The following is a 19,860-nucleotide window of genomic DNA, read 5'->3' as shown; positions in this document are numbered from 1 at the left end:
CATAAATAATCTTATATGTTGCAGGCTGGGAGAAAAAGCCTCTAGGTTCATACAGACAGTCAGAATGTGATAAAGAAACTATATTCAACATAGTAACCTTAAAAATGGGTAAGGTCTTAAACTAGCCTGTCCAACCTGCAGCAAGCATTTACGGGCATAGTTGAAGACCATAATTTTACAAAAATTCATGGCGCAATGTAGCACTAGATATAAAGCTAAAGGAGTGCAAGCCATTGTAACCATTTGAATCTTGTGTAGAGGAGAAATGCTAAACCAGTGGCACTGAACAAGCAATCTGCAGACGAGAAACGCATTACTCTCGATAAAAGTTTCTATTTTACTTATTTGACCATGACAATGCAAAAACAAAAGTAATTAATTGAAATTTGAAAAGAATAAAGTTTCTCTCTAAACTAGTTTTAAAGGACTAAAATAACGAAAATAAAATTTAAAGGACTAAAATGACAATTAACCAAACTTAACAAGTTTAATTTACATTTTTGCCTATTATTAATATATATAAAACTTTCGGACTTGAACCAAAGCCTGGTGTTCCCATGCACATAAGACAACCAAAGCCCAGTGTTCCCCTGCACTTAAGACATAGGAAGGTAGAATCCGGCTCAACTCACCAGGTAGCCATGTAAGAATACCTTACATAATACTTTCTCCTACAAAAATTTTATAATCATAACTTTTGCCACAACTGTCCATAGTAGATTATGAGTCGAAAAAAAAAAATGTAGTAAATCCATGTGAAAATGATAATTAACCAGTCTTAATCTATTATGTAAGATAGTTATAATAAAAGTTGTGACATTTTATGTGGTAGTAGAATTGCTCTTTCTGTTATCTATTTGGATTTTGGACCCACGTAAATCCACACGTCCAACATCATTCATTGTGCCACAACCCAACGCTCACTTTGGGAACAAAAAATTCCTCCATTCCTACCTAATATATACACGATCCAACTCAACAATGCCACCAACTATATATACAGACCAAAAGTTCTACACAAACCAAACTAACTGCCTCTTCTTTCTAACGTTCCAAAGAAAAAAGATAACAAAAGTTTGTGCATCTTCATAATTCATACTAGTTCACACTTCATACCCAGTAGGCAGTAGAAGAAGCAAAGAAAACAGAAAATGGGATGGATCAGAATAAAAACTCTCTCTGATCTCGTCAACCTGGGTCCGTACTCTAGCCCCTCATCATTTTTATTACTCGTACGATACTGTTTTACAAGAGTATGTTTTTAATTCAATAATTAGGATATCCCAAGTCAGTTAGAATTAGAATTAGGGCTTATTGATTATTCCTAGTAGTCTATGTAAAACAGTATCGTAATCCAATGGAGACAGTTTTATTGATTAGTAAAAGTTCTCTTGGAATGGTAGGATGCTAACTCCAGCCAACCTTGTCGGCTCCTAGGATTGCTCTCTTTTGTTTGGTTCTGTTTCCAAGCAAGCCTAAGTAGTGACACCTCACCTAGGTTATTTATCCTCTATTTTTCTATTCTTCAAATTTATTTGTGCATCCTTTTGGTTTTGTACTACCTCAATAAATCAGTTTACTACCAACTTGACAAAAGATCAAAGCATTTTCAGAATGTTATATAGATTTTAGTTGTGTGCTGTGAAAAGTTTTTAAATTAATACACAGGACATCACAAATCAACTTTATATTAGAAATACCATAAGTTGATTTTTATGAATTTCAGTTTACGTCAATTTTTTTCATTTAGTCATTATTTTTTATTGGAAAATAGGAACTACCTCATGGGACAAATGATATGCATAGAATATTATAAAGAACTACAAATTAATGGGAATTAAAAACAAACAAAAAAATACTCAATAAAATCTACTAGAGAAAGGATATTGCTAAGACCCAAAACCTGGGATCATTTGAACGATGTTCTTATGAATGCCCGATTCATTTGAACCAATTAGGCTTCGACATCTTCTAAAGTACAATGTCTCCACAGTGTCCATATCAAGTATAACATAGGTAAATAAGCGAGCATGATAAAATATCTTCCTGAGGTGCTGCCCTTTGCTTTGTTTGGGCGTGCCAATGATGGATTCATTTGGTGAGCCTAATGCTTGGGGGTTGTCTAGGTAACACAATCTTGCAAGGCAAATGGTATTCATTTCATCCAATACCAAATAAGAGCAAGCTTCTGATGGCAACTGGCTTTGCAGGTCTTTGCTCTCATGTGGAATGAACCTTTGTTCCTCAGTGCTTGCTTTCCGGTCGTGCTGTCTCTGCCTTGGCTTGGTCATATAAATGACAGATTTATTTGATTGGCTTCATGGGGTTTTTGCTTCATGCTTGGGGGCCTGCCTTGGCTAAAATTAAATTACTGAGCATATTCAGCTCCTTAAAAGTGTCTTTGTCAATTAGATTGTCTGTGCTTATTTAGCTATTAATAATAATAAACCATTAAGCATCTCAATTATCCCTTAAGCCAAAGGTTTGATCATTCTACCACATGGACCTGCATATAGTCAAAACTTTCCAATTTATTCCAAAAGAAACCTAATTAATGACTTCTTTTGATCTGCACTATGTTCAATTATATTCCTTTTCAATGCAGGGTTTTGCCTTATTGTGGTTCGATCGCAATTATCGTTAATGAAAAGCCCATATTCAAGGTTTGCTTCTGTTGAAATTTTAAAGCTTTTGCAACATGAAAACCCTTCATTTCGATCAATAGAAATGATACATTTTCTAAAAAAATGCTTCAAATCATGCATTTTCCCTTTCTTAAGACAAAAACAGTGCATTCAGTTTAAATATGTAACCTCTCCATGGGCTTGGCACTTGGTAGTGAAATTAAATTGTTTCATTTTACCAGTTTAAACTTGCATATTTCAATTCTAAATTGCCATGTTTTCTTGCAGTACATATTTATAGTCGCATTGTTGCAATGGGATTGCGGGCCATGATTGATGATTAGATACAAATTTCCAGTTTCAATTCATGGTTCTCACCATACAGATTTTTCTTTCTAGACAGAGACCAAGAAGAAAGGAGATAGATAGGAAATTAGGCATTGTCATACTCCACATCTTTTCTGTTCTGTAGATTGACAGTCAAAACACTGCCAATTGGATTAAATACCTGTTAAGGTTAATATCAATTGGATGAGATGTTTCTTTTATCAATCTCCTCAGTGCCTTAGATAACATGGTCTTGCTGCTACAAATTTTCTTCCATGGGTCATTGCAACGGCCAGGACTGAGAGCATATTATGGATGAATAAAACATTTGTTATAGCTGTTACTGCATCATACAAATACCCTTCTCTGCATACTTGTGATCTGCAATTTTTCTTCAATGATGCATTTCTTATTTTTTTTTAATGCTCTGAAAGGTAATATTCATGATTACTCATAATTAGTACCAGTCATTGTACTTCTAGCATCATATTGAGTGATTGGATTCCAATGTTAATTCCCTTGCTTATGCTAACAGAAGAATAACTTCTAGATTCTGTAAAATGTTAAATTGAAAGGTTCTTAGAATTTCAAATTTCATGAAGAATGTGTCAATGACAAATTCTAACAATAGTACTTTTCACATACTGCCACTATGATTCTTCACATTGCCACCACCATTGTCGTTGTTGCCATTGCTACTACCACAATCATCAGTCTTATCGTTGCCATTGCCACCACTACAAAAGCCATCATCACTCCACATCATTGTCATTACCATCACTACCACCTGCCACTATCGCTATCACTGTTGCCCATTGCCACCATGACACCGTTCCACCGCTATCAGAAAGTCATTCTCATACTTTTTCATCAATGTCAAAATTACTTCATAAGACTTTAATTTCTTAAGTTCCAAATATACTTATTCAAAAAAAAAAAAATTAATGAAGTTAGTATTCACATCAATTGAACTCTGAGATAAAGCAATCAACTAAGAACCAAACCTCATGAAGTGAAAGTTATATGTTTGAATCTCCCATTTCCCTCCGCCTTGGGGGTCAAAACGCACTTATAGAAGAAAAAAGAAATCATGTCAACTCCAGTTTTTTGTTAAATTATTCTTACTAACATATTATTATTCTTTGATTTAAGGAATTCAAACTTCAAAATTCTTGGTCCTAATATTACATTAACCTTTTTATTTAAGGAATGGTTGTTTTAAAATAGAAAGTAAGGGCATGGTTTCAGTACTCCAAAGTTCAAACATCAGTTTTCCACCAGTCCCCCACCCCTCCACTCCCAAAAATTTCTGGTCGTTCCATCCATGCACACAAGGAATGCAATGTGCATGCCACCTTGCTCATGTACAATTTGTGGCAGCGAGAAGCTATACTACATAAAAGATCTATCCCCATTCAACATGTCATCCACAAAATAATGCAGGAAATGGAATTTTGTAGGGGAGAGTTAGATTGGTAAAAGCATCACATCAAATAGAAGTAAACCACGGTTGAGTTCTACAGCTTCAATGGGACAACACATTTTGTCCAGAGTTGATAGTACTCTAATCAAAACGACCTCCGGACTAGCATACAGAAAGGGAATTCCAACTCAATCCTTTTTCACATAATTAAAACACAAGACTTCCAACTCCTTTAGATATCTACCATTATGAACATCTTTTTAGCAACCAAAAAAAAAACATTATGACCGTCTTATAAGCTTCGTCCATTCCGCCCTAAACAGCAATCTGCAAAGGAGAAACACATTATCTACATTGAAGTTCCCATTTTACTCATTTGACCATAAACAATGCGAAAGCAAAAATAATTAATTGAAATTTGAAACAAACAAACAAACAAACAAATGAGTTCATTGTTGGTAAGCCAAAGAGAAACAAGCACATCTCTACGCCAACCTCTCTCTCTCTCTCTCTCTCAAGCAAGTACTCATCTAATTAATTTTCCACTCTCAAGTTTATCAATTGATTTTTGCCTATTAATTTTTTTTTATTAGTTTTTCCTTTAGGAGAACGGAGGTATAAAACAAAATAAATAAGTTTAAGGATGTTGTGAAAATGTTAACCTATAAATAAAACTAGGGACACAATATTATCGCAATAATTTCACAACAAATTCTAAATGGAAAATTATTAGTAGTAAGCAAAAAAAATTATGTCAATGATAAACCCAAATGAGAACTAGTAATAGATTGCCGTGTAAGTTTTGTTATAAAAAATTTTGTATATATAACATTACTTTAGGAGCCACATAAATCCAGGGAATAATGCTATTACAATAACAGAACTCATAGATTTTTTCACAATTTGCCCACCTAATGGGTTGTAAGTGGTGGAGTAAAGTGTTGGTCCACAACTCCTCCATTCATAACTTACCACACAAATAAGTTGTGAATTTTGTTGTGAAATTAGCATTATTCAAATTGAGATGTCCAACATCATTCATTGTGCCACAACCCAACGCTCATTTTGGGACCCACAAAATTTGATACTCCAATGAAACTTATGAAAGTACTAACGGTTGAAACCAAAACAGAAAGTTCCTCCATTCCAACCTTATATATATATATATACAATCCAACTCAACGACGCCACCAACTATAAAAACCGAATTTCTAAAAAACTATACAAACCAAAGTTGCCGCGTCTTCTTTCTAACTATAAAAAAGTTTGTGCGTCTTTCATATTTCATACTTCATACTTCATAGTTCATACCCAGTAGAAGAAGCAAAGAAAGAGAAAATGGGATGGATTAGAAATACCGTGGACTCTGTCAAATCCAGAAGAATCAGACCTCTCCCTCAGCTCGTCAATCTTGGTCCGTACTCTAATCCCACATCATTTTTATTGCTCTTACTATGTGTCAGTAAAGCTGCTTGCTTCTTATCTCGACGACCCTCAAAATGTACGTGTTTGACATGTTCTTGAATTTCTTATTGGTTTTATATATGATACCAAGGTTGCTTCTTATTTGAATCTTGAAAAGTTTCTGTTTACTACTTGATGTTCTTGAAAAAAAAAATTTCTGTTTACTTCTTCGTGCTCTAAGAAGGGTTGCATTTTTTTTTCAGTCTCATTTCTCTCGTCAGTTATCATATTATCTGAAGGACTAGCATGTCTAGCCGGTGCTGATTCTCCTGGATCACTTCTTGGAGTTGCAATCTCTGAAAGCATGGAACCCGGCATCAAGAGAGTAAGTCCTTTAGTAGTATATGAAACTTTTTTTGGTTTTTCTTTGCAATTTGATTGTCGCAAAGTGCTTGATGTATCTTTAGACCCCTATTTTGCATTTACAAGCTGTGTATCTAATGGAGTTCTTTTTTAATAATGATGCATTCTTGTTGTCACAATTATGATGATTGCTTCAGTTTTTTTAATTATACAAATGCTTTTGATTTTCTTTATTTATGGTGTGGTGAATGTGATTAATGGATTCCAAAATATAATGATAAAGGAATGTTTGAATTACTCTTATGTCAAAGAGCTCTAATTTAATTGGCAACTCCTATCCTTATTGTGGGTTTCAAGATTCATTGGATACGTGTATAACTTACCAATCAGGAAAAAAAAAATCTATGAGAAAATTACTAGGGGGTTTACTAAGTAGTGATAGGAATTGCTGGCAGATTATGGCCATGCATTGGTAGTTGTACCAGTAACAACACAGAATCTTGTATTTTTCCGTAGTTTACTTTGTCTGTTTGCCGAGAAGGCTGTATGAAAGATTCTATACTGTGATGTAGAAAGGAGTGAATACCTACATTCATGTGATGTGGAGATTCTGACTACTTCTTTCATACACGGTGCTTGATCCTTAGTGGTAGCATGTTTCTGTGTTCACCCTTATACATTCTGTTAACAATATAAAGAGAGAGAATGACTGAATAGTCAGTATATTAATGTGTGTTAAACAATGTACAAAAGAGAGTCTTTATATAGGCTAAGTATGTGTGCAGTACAAGTAATATAAGTGTAGTACAAGTAATAGACTAGGCTAAGCCCAATGAGCTAATCTATAATGGGCTAATCTATACACTAACATCCCCCCTCAAACTCGAGGTGGCAAGGAGGAAGCCAACTGGAGTTTGGATATAAGATCTCGAAGACGACCAGGTGGGTGAGACTTGGTGAAGATATCAGCAGGCTGGTCAGCAGATGAGATGGAGAACAACTTGAGATTGCCTTTCTTGAGATGCTGGCGAGTAATGTGGCAGTCGATCTCAATGTGCTTGGTGCGTTCGTGGAAGACATCATTATGAGCAATGTAGATAGCACTACGATTGTCACAATAAAGAGGAGTAGCAGTGGGCTGTGGAGCATCCATGTCAGCCAAGAGCCAGCGAAGCCAGACAAGCTCGCAGGTGGTGTCGGCAAGGGCACGATACTCAGCCTCAGTACTGGAACGGGAAACAACATCATGCTTTTTGCTACGCCATGAGACAAGAGAAGTACCCAACAGGAAACAGAAACCTGTGATAGAGCATCGATCAGTCGGATCACCGGCCCAGTCCGCATCTGAATAAGCATGAAGCTCAAGAGAAGACCGAAAGGAGTAGTGTAGACCATGATAAAGAGTACCCTTGACATATCGAAGAATCCGAAGAACAGCAGCATAGTGGACAGAACGAGGGGCATCCATGAATTTACTAACCATACCCACGGCATGTGAAATATCTGGACGAGTAACAGTGAGATAGATCAGACTACCAACCAACTGACGATAGCCAGTAGCATCAGATATAGGTTCATCATCCAAAGGTGTGAGCTTGGCATTGTATTCCAAAGGAGTGGAAACAATCTTGTTGTCAGTGATACCGGCTTTAGAGAGAAGATCAGAAGCATATTTAGCTTGGGAAAGATAGTATCCATCAGAGGATGAGGTAACCTCAAGCCCAAGAAAATAGTTGAGAGTGCCCAAATCTTTCATCTCAAAATGCTGACTAAGGAAGTGCTGAAGAGAGCGGATACCTGCAGAATCATCTCCAGTAATAATCATGTCATCAACATAGAGAAGAATAAGAGTGATACCAGCAGAGGATCTTCAGACGAAGAGAGCAGTGTCATGAGGACTCGAAGTGAAACCCTGCTGAGCAACAATTGAGCTGAACTTTTCAAACCAAGCTCGAGGAGCCTGCTTGAGGCCATAAAGAGCACGGCGAAGGCGACAAACTTGACTGCCTGAATGTGGATAGCCAGGGGGTGGTTGCATGTACACTTCTTCTTGAAGGTCTCCATTGAGGAAAGCATTCTTCACATCCATTTGATAAAGAGGCCAACGGCGAACAACAGCCACAGCAATGAGACATCTGACAGATGTAAGGCGAGCAACAGGAGCAAATGTTTCCTCATAGTCAATGCCATACTCTTGGGTAAAGCCCTTGGCAACTAGGCAAGCCTTGTATCGTTCAACAGATCCATCAGCCTTGGTCTTAATCTTGTAAACCCACCTACAACCTACTACAGACTGACCAGGAGGCAAATCAACCACATCCCAAGTGTGATTTTTATGAAGGGCATCTAGTTCATCATTCATAGCTTGCTGCCAAAGAGGGTCAGTATGGGCCTCACGATAGGTGTGAGGTTCATAGAGGGTGGCAAGGGCAAAAGAGAAGTGATAATCAGAGAGATAAGGGGGAGGAATGCTTACCCGAGTGGAACGACGAAGTCCAGGACCATCAGGAGACTCAGGAGAGGGTGGTGCCACAGGATCCAAGACAGGCAGGTCATATGCCGGGGACAGAACCGGAGATGAGTCGTCTGGAGAGGCAGCCGATGTTGAAGAATCCTCCACAAGTTCAGGATAGAGAGGGAGGAAAAGATCAGTAAAAATGGGAGACTCAGAGGAAGAGGATGTAGGAAACTGCTGAAGACTCGTAAAAGGACGATGTTCCTAAAACTCAACATGACGGGAGACACGAAGACGATGAGAAATGGGATCATAGCAACGAAATCCCTTTTGAGATACACCATAACCAAGGAAACAACAGAGACGAGCACGAGGTTGGAGCTTTGTTCGTTCATGAGGAGGAAGAGAGACAAAGCAAGCACAACCAAAAACCCGAAGAGAGGAGTAGTCAGGGGTTTGACCATAGAGAAACTCAAATGGTGATTTGTTGTGTGTAGTTGGTGAAGGGATACGATTAATGGTGTATACAGCAGTGAGTGCAGCCTCACCTCAAAAGCGCTCAGGAAGAGAGGCAGAAATGAGAAGGGTGCGGACAACATCAAGAATGTGACGATGTTTTCGTTCTGCACGACCATTTTGTTGAGAGGTGTAAGGACAAAACCGCTGAGTAAGTGTACCATGATTGTCTAAAAAGGATAGGAAAGATTTATCATTATATTCTTGAGCATTATTTGATCGAAAAACTTTGACGGTGCGATTGAACTGTGTTTGAATCATTTTATAAAATGTTTGGTAAATAGACACAAGTTCAGACCTATGATGAAGCAGATAAATCCAAGTATATCGAGAAAAATCATCCACAAATATGACAAAATATCTAGATCCCCCTCAGTAGGAACAGGTGCAGGACCCCAAATATCAGAATGTATAAGATTAAAGGTGCAGAAGAAAATGAGTCACTATTATTAAAGGGCAATTTTGTTTGTTTGCCAAAATGACAGGAAGTACAATCAAATTTTTGAAACTGAACTGAACCTAAATGACCTTGAGAAGCTAACAACTGAAGACGAGATAAGGATGGATGACCAAGACGAGCATGCCATAGATCGGGTGAGGAGGTGGTAGTGGTAGCAGCTGCAGAAACAACTTGTGAAGGAATCTTCAAGTCATGAACCTCAAACATGCGACCAACCTTAAGGCCTGTCCCAAGCACTTGACCTGTCCGGGGATCCTGCACATCCACACCATGATTAGTAAAGAGAAGATCTACGCCTAATTCACAAAGTTGACCAACAGAAAGCAAATTGAGGGATAACTTTGGGATACGAAAAGTGTCACTAAGGGATAAACAAGGAGAAGAGATTGTTCCTTTATGACTAACAGGCATAGGAGTTCCATCAGCAGTGTAAATGGTGATTGGGTGTTCTAAGGGTGCCTTATCAGAAAATTAGGATTCATCAGGAGTCATATGGTTACAACATGCAGTATCAAAAAACCAAGGTTGTTTACCTAAGGTGACAGAAAGGGCAGTGGAAGTGCGGGATAAAACCTGTTGAACAACTGCCTCAATATCAGCCGTAGTAAGTGAGGAAGTCAAAGATGGATCTGTAGGAACCGATGGATCTGAAGGACATACAGCAGCTGCTCGAGGAAGAGAAGCTTTATTCTGCTCTTGCACAAATTTCTGCAGTTTGCGACAAACTGAGATGTCATGGCCTTTAGCACGGAAAAACTCACAGCGAGTACCTTTGGAAGACTGAGAGGTGGGACGCCCAGAGTTTATCCGTGGAGGAGCAGTGAATGCAGCAATGGGAGGCTGTGGAGATGGTGTAGCCAATACATGATCAGATGATGACATGTGATAAGCAGGCCGACGGTTTTCCTCAGAGATGAGCTCCTTCACTGCAGCATCAAGAGAAGGAGTAGGAGACCGGCTAAGCAGAGAAGCCCTAGTAGGCTCAAAATCCTCACGCAAACCCATCATGAAGTGCATAAATTTACGGCGATCACGATATTTAGCAAAGAGCTCAATGTCCTTAGAACACACTAGTGGAGGATCTGCAGCAGAGAGTTGTTCCCACATAGTAGAAGTCTGAGAATAAAAATCAGAAATGGACTGACCTGTCTCTTGTCGCATTTGATAAAGTTTTGACTCAATGTGGAACTCTAAGCTTGAATCATTAGTACAATTATAGCGATCAGCCAAAAACTTCCAAGCAGCCTCAACAGTCTCAAGACGAGGAAGAAGATTATGAATGGAGGGAATAGAGGTATTAATAAACCAAGACAAGATCTTACTCTGAATACTCTTCCATTCCTCTAGGCGATTTTCATAATCATCTGTTGTAACAGTAGTCGTGGAAGACTCTTCAGCAGCTATGACTTTGGACTTAGGGTTTGGTACTGGCTTAGGAATTGAACCAGTCACATATCTCCACAGTTTACGACCCTTGAGAAAAACAGTCATATTCTGAGACCATGCATGATAGCTAGTAGGACCATCCAACATAATGGTGATAGGACGTATGATGTCGCGTTCATTTTGTTGAGCCATAATGAAGAAAATGACCAAAAAATGAGATTTAGAGACCTCAAATGCAGAAACGGAGCCCAAAATCGGAATCTACGCGAAAAACTGAGCAAGACAGGTCCTGTTGAAAATTTTTGACCTTGGTCAAAGTCAACGATCAAAGTCAACGGTCAACGGTCTGGTCAACGGTCAACGGCTGACGCTGACGTGGAATGCTGACGTGGATGCTGACGTGGGATGATGACGTGGCTAAGTGACGTCACCCTAAGGCTGACGTGGCAGTCCGTGAAACGGAGCAGGCGCGTGAGGCGCGTTAACGGCGCGTGGACGGCGCGTGAGACGCGTGGAAAGTAGAGACGGCGCATGGAGGCGCGTGGCGGCTCGTGCTCGTGAGGCAGAAACTTCTGGCGGCGCGTGGGGGCGCGTGGAAGGCTGTTTCTGGCAGATTTTTGTTGGGTTTTACTCGGGACTGTCAGATCTGTCAATGTATGCCTTTACTTTGGCAGTTTGATCAACAAACTGACAAAATCCGAGTGTTCTAGGGTTGTGGGCGTGACGGCGGTGACTCGCTTCTGACAGTGACTACTGGATGAAGGCGAGGGCAGCAGAAGAACGCCGGAGATGTCCACAGGAACAAAAAAACAGAGGCAAGGCTCTGATACCATGTTAACAATATAAAGAGAGAGAATGACTGAATAGTCAGTATATTAATGTGTGTTAAACAATGTACAAAAGAGAGCTTTTATATAGGCTAGGTATGTGTGCAGTACAAGTAATATAAGTGTAGTACAAGTAATAGACTAGGCTAAGCCCAATGGGCTAATCTATAATGGGCTAATCTATACACTAACACATTCCATCAGTGAAGCATATAGTGTTAGGATTTTAGATGGCTAATTTCCGTGACAGAAATTTGACTAGTATGAAAAATTCTTGATCCAAAAAATCAGTTAATAGTTGCTGCATCAAAATATTACACTTAGCAGAATCTTGCTTGAGCAAGCAATGTAGCGCGGACAGTACCCATCACAGAGATTTTTGGCCTCTTCCCTGGTTTTGGATTGCCCAAGCAGCATTGGCCCTCTTGCTCTGTTGACTGAAAGGAAGCCACATGAAGCCTTCCGTTTTTTTAAGTATGCCTAAGTGACTGATGTGAAGTTCATTAAATGCATGTAGTGGTTTGTTGAGTTCAGTAGGCTGACACAAAATCCAAAGACAAGGAGCTGAGGTTCTTTACAAATGGCACATGTGGGTAGTGGAACAAAAGGTGGGCTGGGCTTTCATTTTTGTATTAAGGCTGGCTGTGTAGAAAAAAAATATAGAATTGGGTGCTTTCTTTTTAGGCTGGGTGTTGCTGCCATTGAAAGCACCAAGAGAGAGCAAAAAGAAAAATAATTTTTTGAGAGTTTTGGGAGCAAAATAAGAAAAATCTTCCTCTCCCTCAGTTTGTTTTTGTTCTTGATCTTAAGCATTCTTTTACACTCAAATCATAGAACTTTTTATGTACCCTACATATAATTTCAATCTTATTGTGAGCAAAGTGAGGTTGAAACCAGAAAGCCCAAGTCTAGCGAGGTTCATTGAGAAAATTTTTAAAATGTCCTTGGAGTGCTAGAGATTCTGGTTCAGAGGAGAACACTGGAAAAGAATTCTAGAAATTTTGGGGATATTGCAGTGGGAAGGCAAGTAAAGCACTTACACAGGTTGCATAGGTCTACGCTACAAAGGTTTTGTGAGTCATTGACATTATAACTGTTTCTCTTTATGTGATTTTGCGACGAGAATACTTTTGCACGTGATTTTTCCAGTGGAAAGGTTTTTTGCACCTCATAAGTCATAACCATTCTTTGGTCCTATATTTGAGGCCTAAATATATAAATTTCTGGGTATATTTTTGCGAATATATATGATTAAATGTTTATTTAATTTATTTCAGCAATCGTTGATCACCAAGGGATCTAAACTATAAATCCGACTTAATAGGATTTTTTCATGTAACTATGTTATGGAAGAGTAACTGTTTCTCTTTTTTTTAATATGTTATGTGTTTAAATGTTTTTTTTTTAAATTTAATTCCACGTTGTTAATCACTGAGGGGTTTAAACTATAAATCTGACTTAGTAGGATTTTTTCATATAACTATGTTATGACACTTCTTATGTAGATGTAGTGAAGTGCCTAACTATTAAATGCTCTATTTGGCTTCATTCTGTTTATTGGCATAATATTTTGATCCTCTGGCAGGGTGACCTTATGTTCTTGAAAATTAGCAAGGATCCCATTCATGCAGGAGAAATCATCCTCTTCAATGTAGATGTATGTTCCTTTTTTGCTGCTATCCATACAATGTGCTTTAACGCCACATGCCAGGCCTGTTTTTCTCTACTTCAGTTGAGTCAGTTGGCCCCATTGGTCTCTCAATCGGTTAGGTTTTCTGGGCCTGGATATGAGAGGGGGTGTTAATACAATTCCCAGAAGGTGTTGTATTTGATGTGGGTTTATATGCTGATTGTGCATCTCCACTTAAAATTTTAAGCGTCTAGATTGGATGCTCTAATAGTATCTCTTGTACATTCTTCAGGGGCTTGATGTTCCAATTTCCCACCGAGTAACCACTGTAAGAATTTTCTGTTGACAGCTTGTTTGTCTTTCATTTGTGTGTTTTTTCTATTCAATGTCACTCAGCCTTCACTTGTCCCTGCTTTATCCATATCAATATGATCAAACATAGCTACGGTACATCTATTTGCCGAACACTCCAAAATGGTTGAGAATCTTTGGAAACCTAGGCAAAGAAACACTTGGAAACAAACTTGCTTCCAACACCAAAACCCCAGTCCATTTTAACATAAGTTGAAGTAAATAACTTCATTCACAACGCATGAAGCAAAGGTAACTGATCGCGAAGAAGGTATTTTATTAAATTTCCTGGAGTCAAGAGTACATGTGTTTGTATTTTAACTTCATTCATAAGTCATTGCACCAAGGTTCGATGTCTAGATAGTGAAGTTGATAGTATTTTATTAAATTTCATAGAATCAAGAGTATATTTGTTATTCAATTATTAGGATTTCCTAAGTCAATTACAATTAGAATTAGGGTATAGTCTTAGTAATCTATATAAAACAGTATTGTACTCCTATGAAGACAGTTTTATTAATTGATTAGTAAAAGTTCTCTTGGAATGGTATGATTTTGCTCTCTCTTGTTTGGCGCTGACTCCAAGCAAGCCTATGTAGCGGCTCCTAGGTTATTTATCCTTTATTATTCTATTTTTCAATTTTATTTTTACATCCTTTTGGTTTTGTCCTACCTGAATATTGGTTAATGCTTTTATATTCCGTCAGTCCTATCTTAAACCCCAACATCGATAACTTTTTATGTAATCAATTAAGTGAATAATTTATTGCTTCTGCTGCACCAGGCCATATTCATTCGCTGCTGTTTATTTTTAACAACATATATATCTGCGCTAAAGATACATCTTTTATTATTTGTCAGGTTCATGGGCACCGAAATACTGGAAAAGTTTATATCCTCACAAAAGGTACAATATTATTTATCTCTAAATTTATCGTTGCTCATCATTGAAATTCCTCTTTGACAGTCTTTATTATGGGATTGCATAAACCTAACGTAGTCATGAAAATTTATATTGTCTTCCAAATTGAAATCTAGTTTGATTGTATTAGTATGAGTGATTTTAATCATATGATACAGTTTAAGCAAATACTACACTTTATTGACTCTAATTTCCCTTCTGCTAATTTTATCAGGAGACAATAATCATTTGGATGACAGGATATTATATGCTCGAGGCCAACGTTGGTTGCTACGACCCCATGTCATTGCGAGAGTTATAGGGTAAAGTTCACATTTATAGAGTAATACCTCTTCTTTTACTACCAACTTGTCAAAAGATCAAAGCATTCTCAGAATGTTATATAGATTTTTTTTTTTTTTAGAAAAAAATGTTATATAGATTTTAGTTATGCACAGTGAAATTTTTTTAATTAATACACAGGACATCACAAATAAGTCATTGTTTTTTATTGGAAAATAGGAACTACCTGATATACAAATGATATGCATAATGGAGCTTAAAAAAAAGAACTACAAATGAATGGGAATTAAAAACAAACAAATAAATATTCAATAAAATCTACAAGAGAGAGGATATTGATAGGACCCAAAACCTGGGATCATTTGAACTATGTTCTTATGAAAGCCCGTTTCATTTGAACCAGTTAGGCTTTCACATCTTCAAACATACAATCATTCCTCTCTCTCTCTCCACAATGTCCACATCGAGCATAATGGAGCTAAATGCATGAGCATGATAAAATATCTTCCTGAGGTGCTGACCCTGCTTTGTCCAGGTGTGCCGATGACGGATTCATTTGGTTGGCTTCATGGGGTTGCCTAATGCTTGGGGGTTGTCTAGGCAACACACTCTTGCAAGGCAAATAGTGCTCATTTCACCAATACCACACAAGAGCAAGCTGCGGATGGAAACTGGGGGCTTGCAGGTCTTTGCTCCCATGTGGGATGAACCTTTTGTCTCTCACTGCTTGCTTTCCTGTGGTGCTGTCCCTGCCTTGGCATGGTCATATCAATGACAAATTTATTTGATTGGCTTCTTCATGGGGATTGTGCCTCATGCTTGGGGGCTTGCCTAGGCTAAAATTAAATGACTAAGCATATCCAGCTCTTTAAAAGTGTCTTTATCCATTAGATATCATTGCCTATTTGGCTTTTAAATATAATAAACCATAGACCTGTACATTAAGCATCTCAATTTTTCATGAAGCCAAAGTTTTGATCATTCTTCCAGGATCTACATCATATGGTCAAAACTTGTCAATATATTGTATCCAAAAGAAACCTAATCAATGACTTCCTTTGATCTGCATGATGTTCAATTATATTCCTTTTCCATGCAGGTTATTGCCTTATGTTGGTTGGATCAAACTTATCCTTACTGAAAACCCCATAATCAAGGTTTGCCTGTGTTGAAATTTTAAAGCTTTTGCAGCGTGAAAATCCTTTATTTCTATCAATAGAAATGAGACACTTTCTCAAAACTGCTTCAAATCATGCATTTCCCTTTCCTTATGACAAAAACAGTTCATTCAGTTTAAATTATGTAACCTTTCCTTGGGCTTGGCGCCGCTTGTGAAATTAAATTGTTTCTTTTTACCAGTTTAAACTTGCATATTTCAATTCTAAATTACTACATCTTCTTGCAGTACATAGTTTGGGGCACATTGACATTGCTGATCGCTACCTCAAAGAATTAGAGATACAAATTTCCAGTTTCAATACATGGCTCTCACCATACAGATTTAACAGAGACCAAGAAGAATTAAAGGAAATATATAGGAATTAGGCTCGGTCATACTCTGCATAAATTTTATAGATCTGAATATCTTTTCTGTTATGTAGACTGAAAGTCAAAACACAGACAATTGGATTAAATACACTTGTTAAGGTTAATATCAATTGGATGAGATGTTTCTTTTGTTAAACTCCTCAGTGCCTTAGACAACATGATTTTGCTGCCACAAATTTTCTTCTATGGGTCAATGCTATGGCCTTGACTGAGAGCATATTATGGATGAATAAAACATTTGTCATGGCTGTTATTGCATCATACAAATACCCTCTCTGCTTACTTGTGATCTGCAATTTTTATTTCAACGATGCATTTCTTTTTTCATACAAATTACAACTCTATTCTCTGAAAGGTAATATTCAAGATTATTCATAATTAGTACCAGTCACTGTACTAGCCTTTGTTCTACCATCATATGGAGTGTTTGGATGAGAAATTTTGATGTAGGATTTTCTTTTTAAAATTGTCATTTTATGTTTTCCAATGTTAATTCTCTTATTATGCCAACAGAAGAGTAACTTCAAAATTCTGTAAAACTTTAAATTGAAGGGTTTTCAACCATAACCAAATCCCGGAGTTTCTAATTTCATGAAGAATGTGTCAATGATAAATTCTAACAATATTATCTTTCACATGGTGCCACTATTACTCTTCACGTTGCCATTGCTACTACCACAATTATAATTATTATCATTTGCTATTGTCACCACTAAAACAGCCACAATTATCATTACCTTCACTACCACGCGCCGCTATCACTATCACCCCATTGTCACCTCCACTATTACAAAGTCATTGTCATACTTAATCATCAGTGTAACAACTACTTCATTGTCGTACTTAATCATTGGTGTAACAACTACTTGATTAGACTGTAATTTCTTAAATTTCAAATATGCTTGTTCAAAAATTCATATTTTTTAATGGAGTTAGTATTCACGTCAATTGAACTTTAAGATAAAGCAATCGACTAAGAACCAGATCTCATGAAGTGAAAGTTATTAGTTTGAATTTCATCACATTTCCCTCCACTTTGGGGTCCAAAACACACTTACTAAAAAAATCATGTCAACTCCAGTTTTCTGTTAAATTCTTCTTCCTAATATAACATTAAATTTTTAATTTAAGGAATTCATCAATCTCCAAAATTCTTGGTCCTAATACTAATTTAACCTTTTTATTTAAGAAATGGTTGTTTTAAAATAGAAAGCTAGGGTATGGTTTCAGTACTTCAAACATCAGTTTTCCACCAGTCCCCCCCAAAACATGCACACACCAAAAAAATTTCAACTTGTCATCCACAAAATATTGCAGGAAATGGAATAATGGAGAGGAGAGTTAGATTAGTAAGCATCACATCGAATAGAAGGAAACAACGGTTGAGTTCTACTGCTTCATGGGACAACCCACATTTTGTACAGAGTTAAGAGAACTATAATCAAAACTACCACCGGACTAGCGTATAAAAAAGGAATTCCAACTCAATACTTTTTCACATAATTAAAACACAAAGACTTCAACTCCTGTATATATCTACCATTATGTTTTATGACCATCTTATAAGCATCGTCCATTCTGCCTTAAACTGCTATCTGCAAGGAGAAACGCATTACTCTAGATAAAAGTTCCCATTTTACTCATTTGACCATTACAATGCAAAAACGAAAATAATTTAATTGAAATTTGGAAAAAAAAAAAAAAATCAGTTCATTTTTGGTAAGCCAAAGAGAAACTAGTACATATCCGTGCTAACCTCTCTCTCTCTCTCTTAAGTAATTACACCTCTGCAGCTAATCCAAAAACTATATGATTTTACATGCAATATTTATAAGGTTATGGACAGCTGAACAAAAATACAAAAGGCACAATGATGGACTTGATAATCATTTTCAAAACTGATGCTTATCTAGCTTGAAGCTATAATGTGTTTGACATATTTATCATGTCTAATGGCAGATTATAGTTGAGACTTGGAAAAACCATCTTGTACTTACAAAGCTGTGCACTTTGTTGGTCTACAGCTGATCCATTGTTAGGGTCTTTTTTCTACTTGTTCACACCCTAGACACATGTCCGGCATTTTTGCAGAATGGTCTTGGAGGTCTCATCTTGCCGCTGCCAAGTCTGTGCACAAACATTAAATCCAAAGTCCGAAGTTAACATTCATGCAAAATGGACTTACTCTCTCTCTCTTCTACCACAGAAGGAACATTTCTGCGTCTTCTTTTGTCACAGAAGAAACCTTTCTCCATCTACTGCCATAGAAAGAACCTTTTCCCACTTTCAACAGAGCAGTGACCTTTTATTTTTCTGTTGTTGCTAATGACCTGCATGCAATTACTAAAACCCCAAGGAAATATTATCAACTAAATCTTAGCTTGCAATAGGTTAGCATATGTAATCTCATATATATATATGTACTCCATAACAGGAGTTGGGCCACAAGGTTTTCGGCCCCAACTCTTGCAGCCTTGTTGCTTTATTCCTAAAGGTGCACAAAACTGTGAAGTTTAAGACTTGAATCCAAGTGGCCTCGCTGGAATAATTCTTTTAGAGAGATTTTAGTGAGGAGATCTTCATGGAAGAGAGGAAGTTATCCTAGTGGTGCATGTCAAAACTAGTCTTCTACTACAAATTCCTAGAATACTCTTTTTTGTGGTATTTTACACTACTGGGGAAACTCTTCTTTTTACTAGGGATTCTCTCTAATTTTCTCGTATAGCTGTGTTGTGATGGTCTGATATGGTGTAATCTAATGTCCCTTTTGGCTTCTTGGATTTCTCCCTGAATAACGAGCCTTTGACTTGTCCCTTTCTCGTCAGGTTCTCTATCTTTATTTGGGTATTTACTACCACGATATGGTTTCTTGGCTTTAACCCTAAATGAATGATTCGTTTGTTTTTAAGTACAGACCTAAAGATTCGTTTAGTTTTTGGAGATGACATTTGTTTTTTGCAATCTCTTTCAGGCTTATTTGTTATGGCAGCTCTTGTGGTATAAAAAGGACTAATTTGTAATTGGCAGTGAATCACCTGTCGTAGTTGTGCTCCCTCGAAGCAGGGAACTCGACTTCAAACGACTAAGTCCTTTAGAAGAATATAAAACTTTTTTCTGTGCGATTTTGATAGTAGCAAAGTGTTTGATGAATCTCGATTGCCACGAGCCTTCTAATTCAACTTTGAGCCTTCTCTAGGTTTTTTGTTAGGTGTTTTTTGATATTAAATATGATTGGAAGGAAAGAGTCATAAAAGAAAAGCAAAAGACGCATTTACTCTTGTTTTTTGACAAAAGTGAGTTACAAAGGCTTGACGGAGGACATCTCTGTGAGTAATAAAATAA

At 37.3% G+C, this 19,860-nt stretch overlaps 1 protein-coding gene and 1 long non-coding RNA gene across 2 annotated transcripts; both read left to right on the top strand.

The window, feature by feature from the left end:
* Positions 1–1,572: 1,572 nt before the first annotated feature.
* LOC112008931 (uncharacterized) lies at positions 1,573–3,374 on the top strand. Its single transcript, XR_002882622.2, has 2 exons — positions 1,573–2,663; positions 2,913–3,374. It is a non-coding gene; the product is annotated as an uncharacterized LOC112008931 (long non-coding RNA).
* Positions 3,375–5,712: 2,338 nt separating this feature from the next.
* Positions 5,713–16,580, top strand: LOC112008947 (uncharacterized). The gene is made up of 8 exons (XM_065768024.1): positions 5,713–5,875; positions 6,042–6,163; positions 13,371–13,442; positions 13,708–13,756; positions 14,551–14,673; positions 14,903–14,990; positions 16,070–16,127; positions 16,376–16,580. Exons 1-8 carry the CDS (start codon positions 5,713–5,715, stop codon positions 16,424–16,426), a joined length of 726 nt encoding a protein of 241 aa, XP_065624096.1. The 3' UTR covers positions 16,427–16,580.
* The last annotated feature ends 3,280 nt before the right edge of the window (positions 16,581–19,860 follow it).

This window comes from Quercus suber, unplaced genomic scaffold (assembly GCF_002906115.3).
Source record: "Quercus suber isolate HL8 unplaced genomic scaffold, Cork oak 2.0 scaffold_880, whole genome shotgun sequence".
NCBI classification, from domain to species: domain Eukaryota; kingdom Viridiplantae; phylum Streptophyta; class Magnoliopsida; order Fagales; family Fagaceae; genus Quercus; species Quercus suber.
The sequence above is the reverse complement of the archived record's forward strand: the minus strand, read 5'-3'. Positions and strand labels throughout refer to the sequence as shown.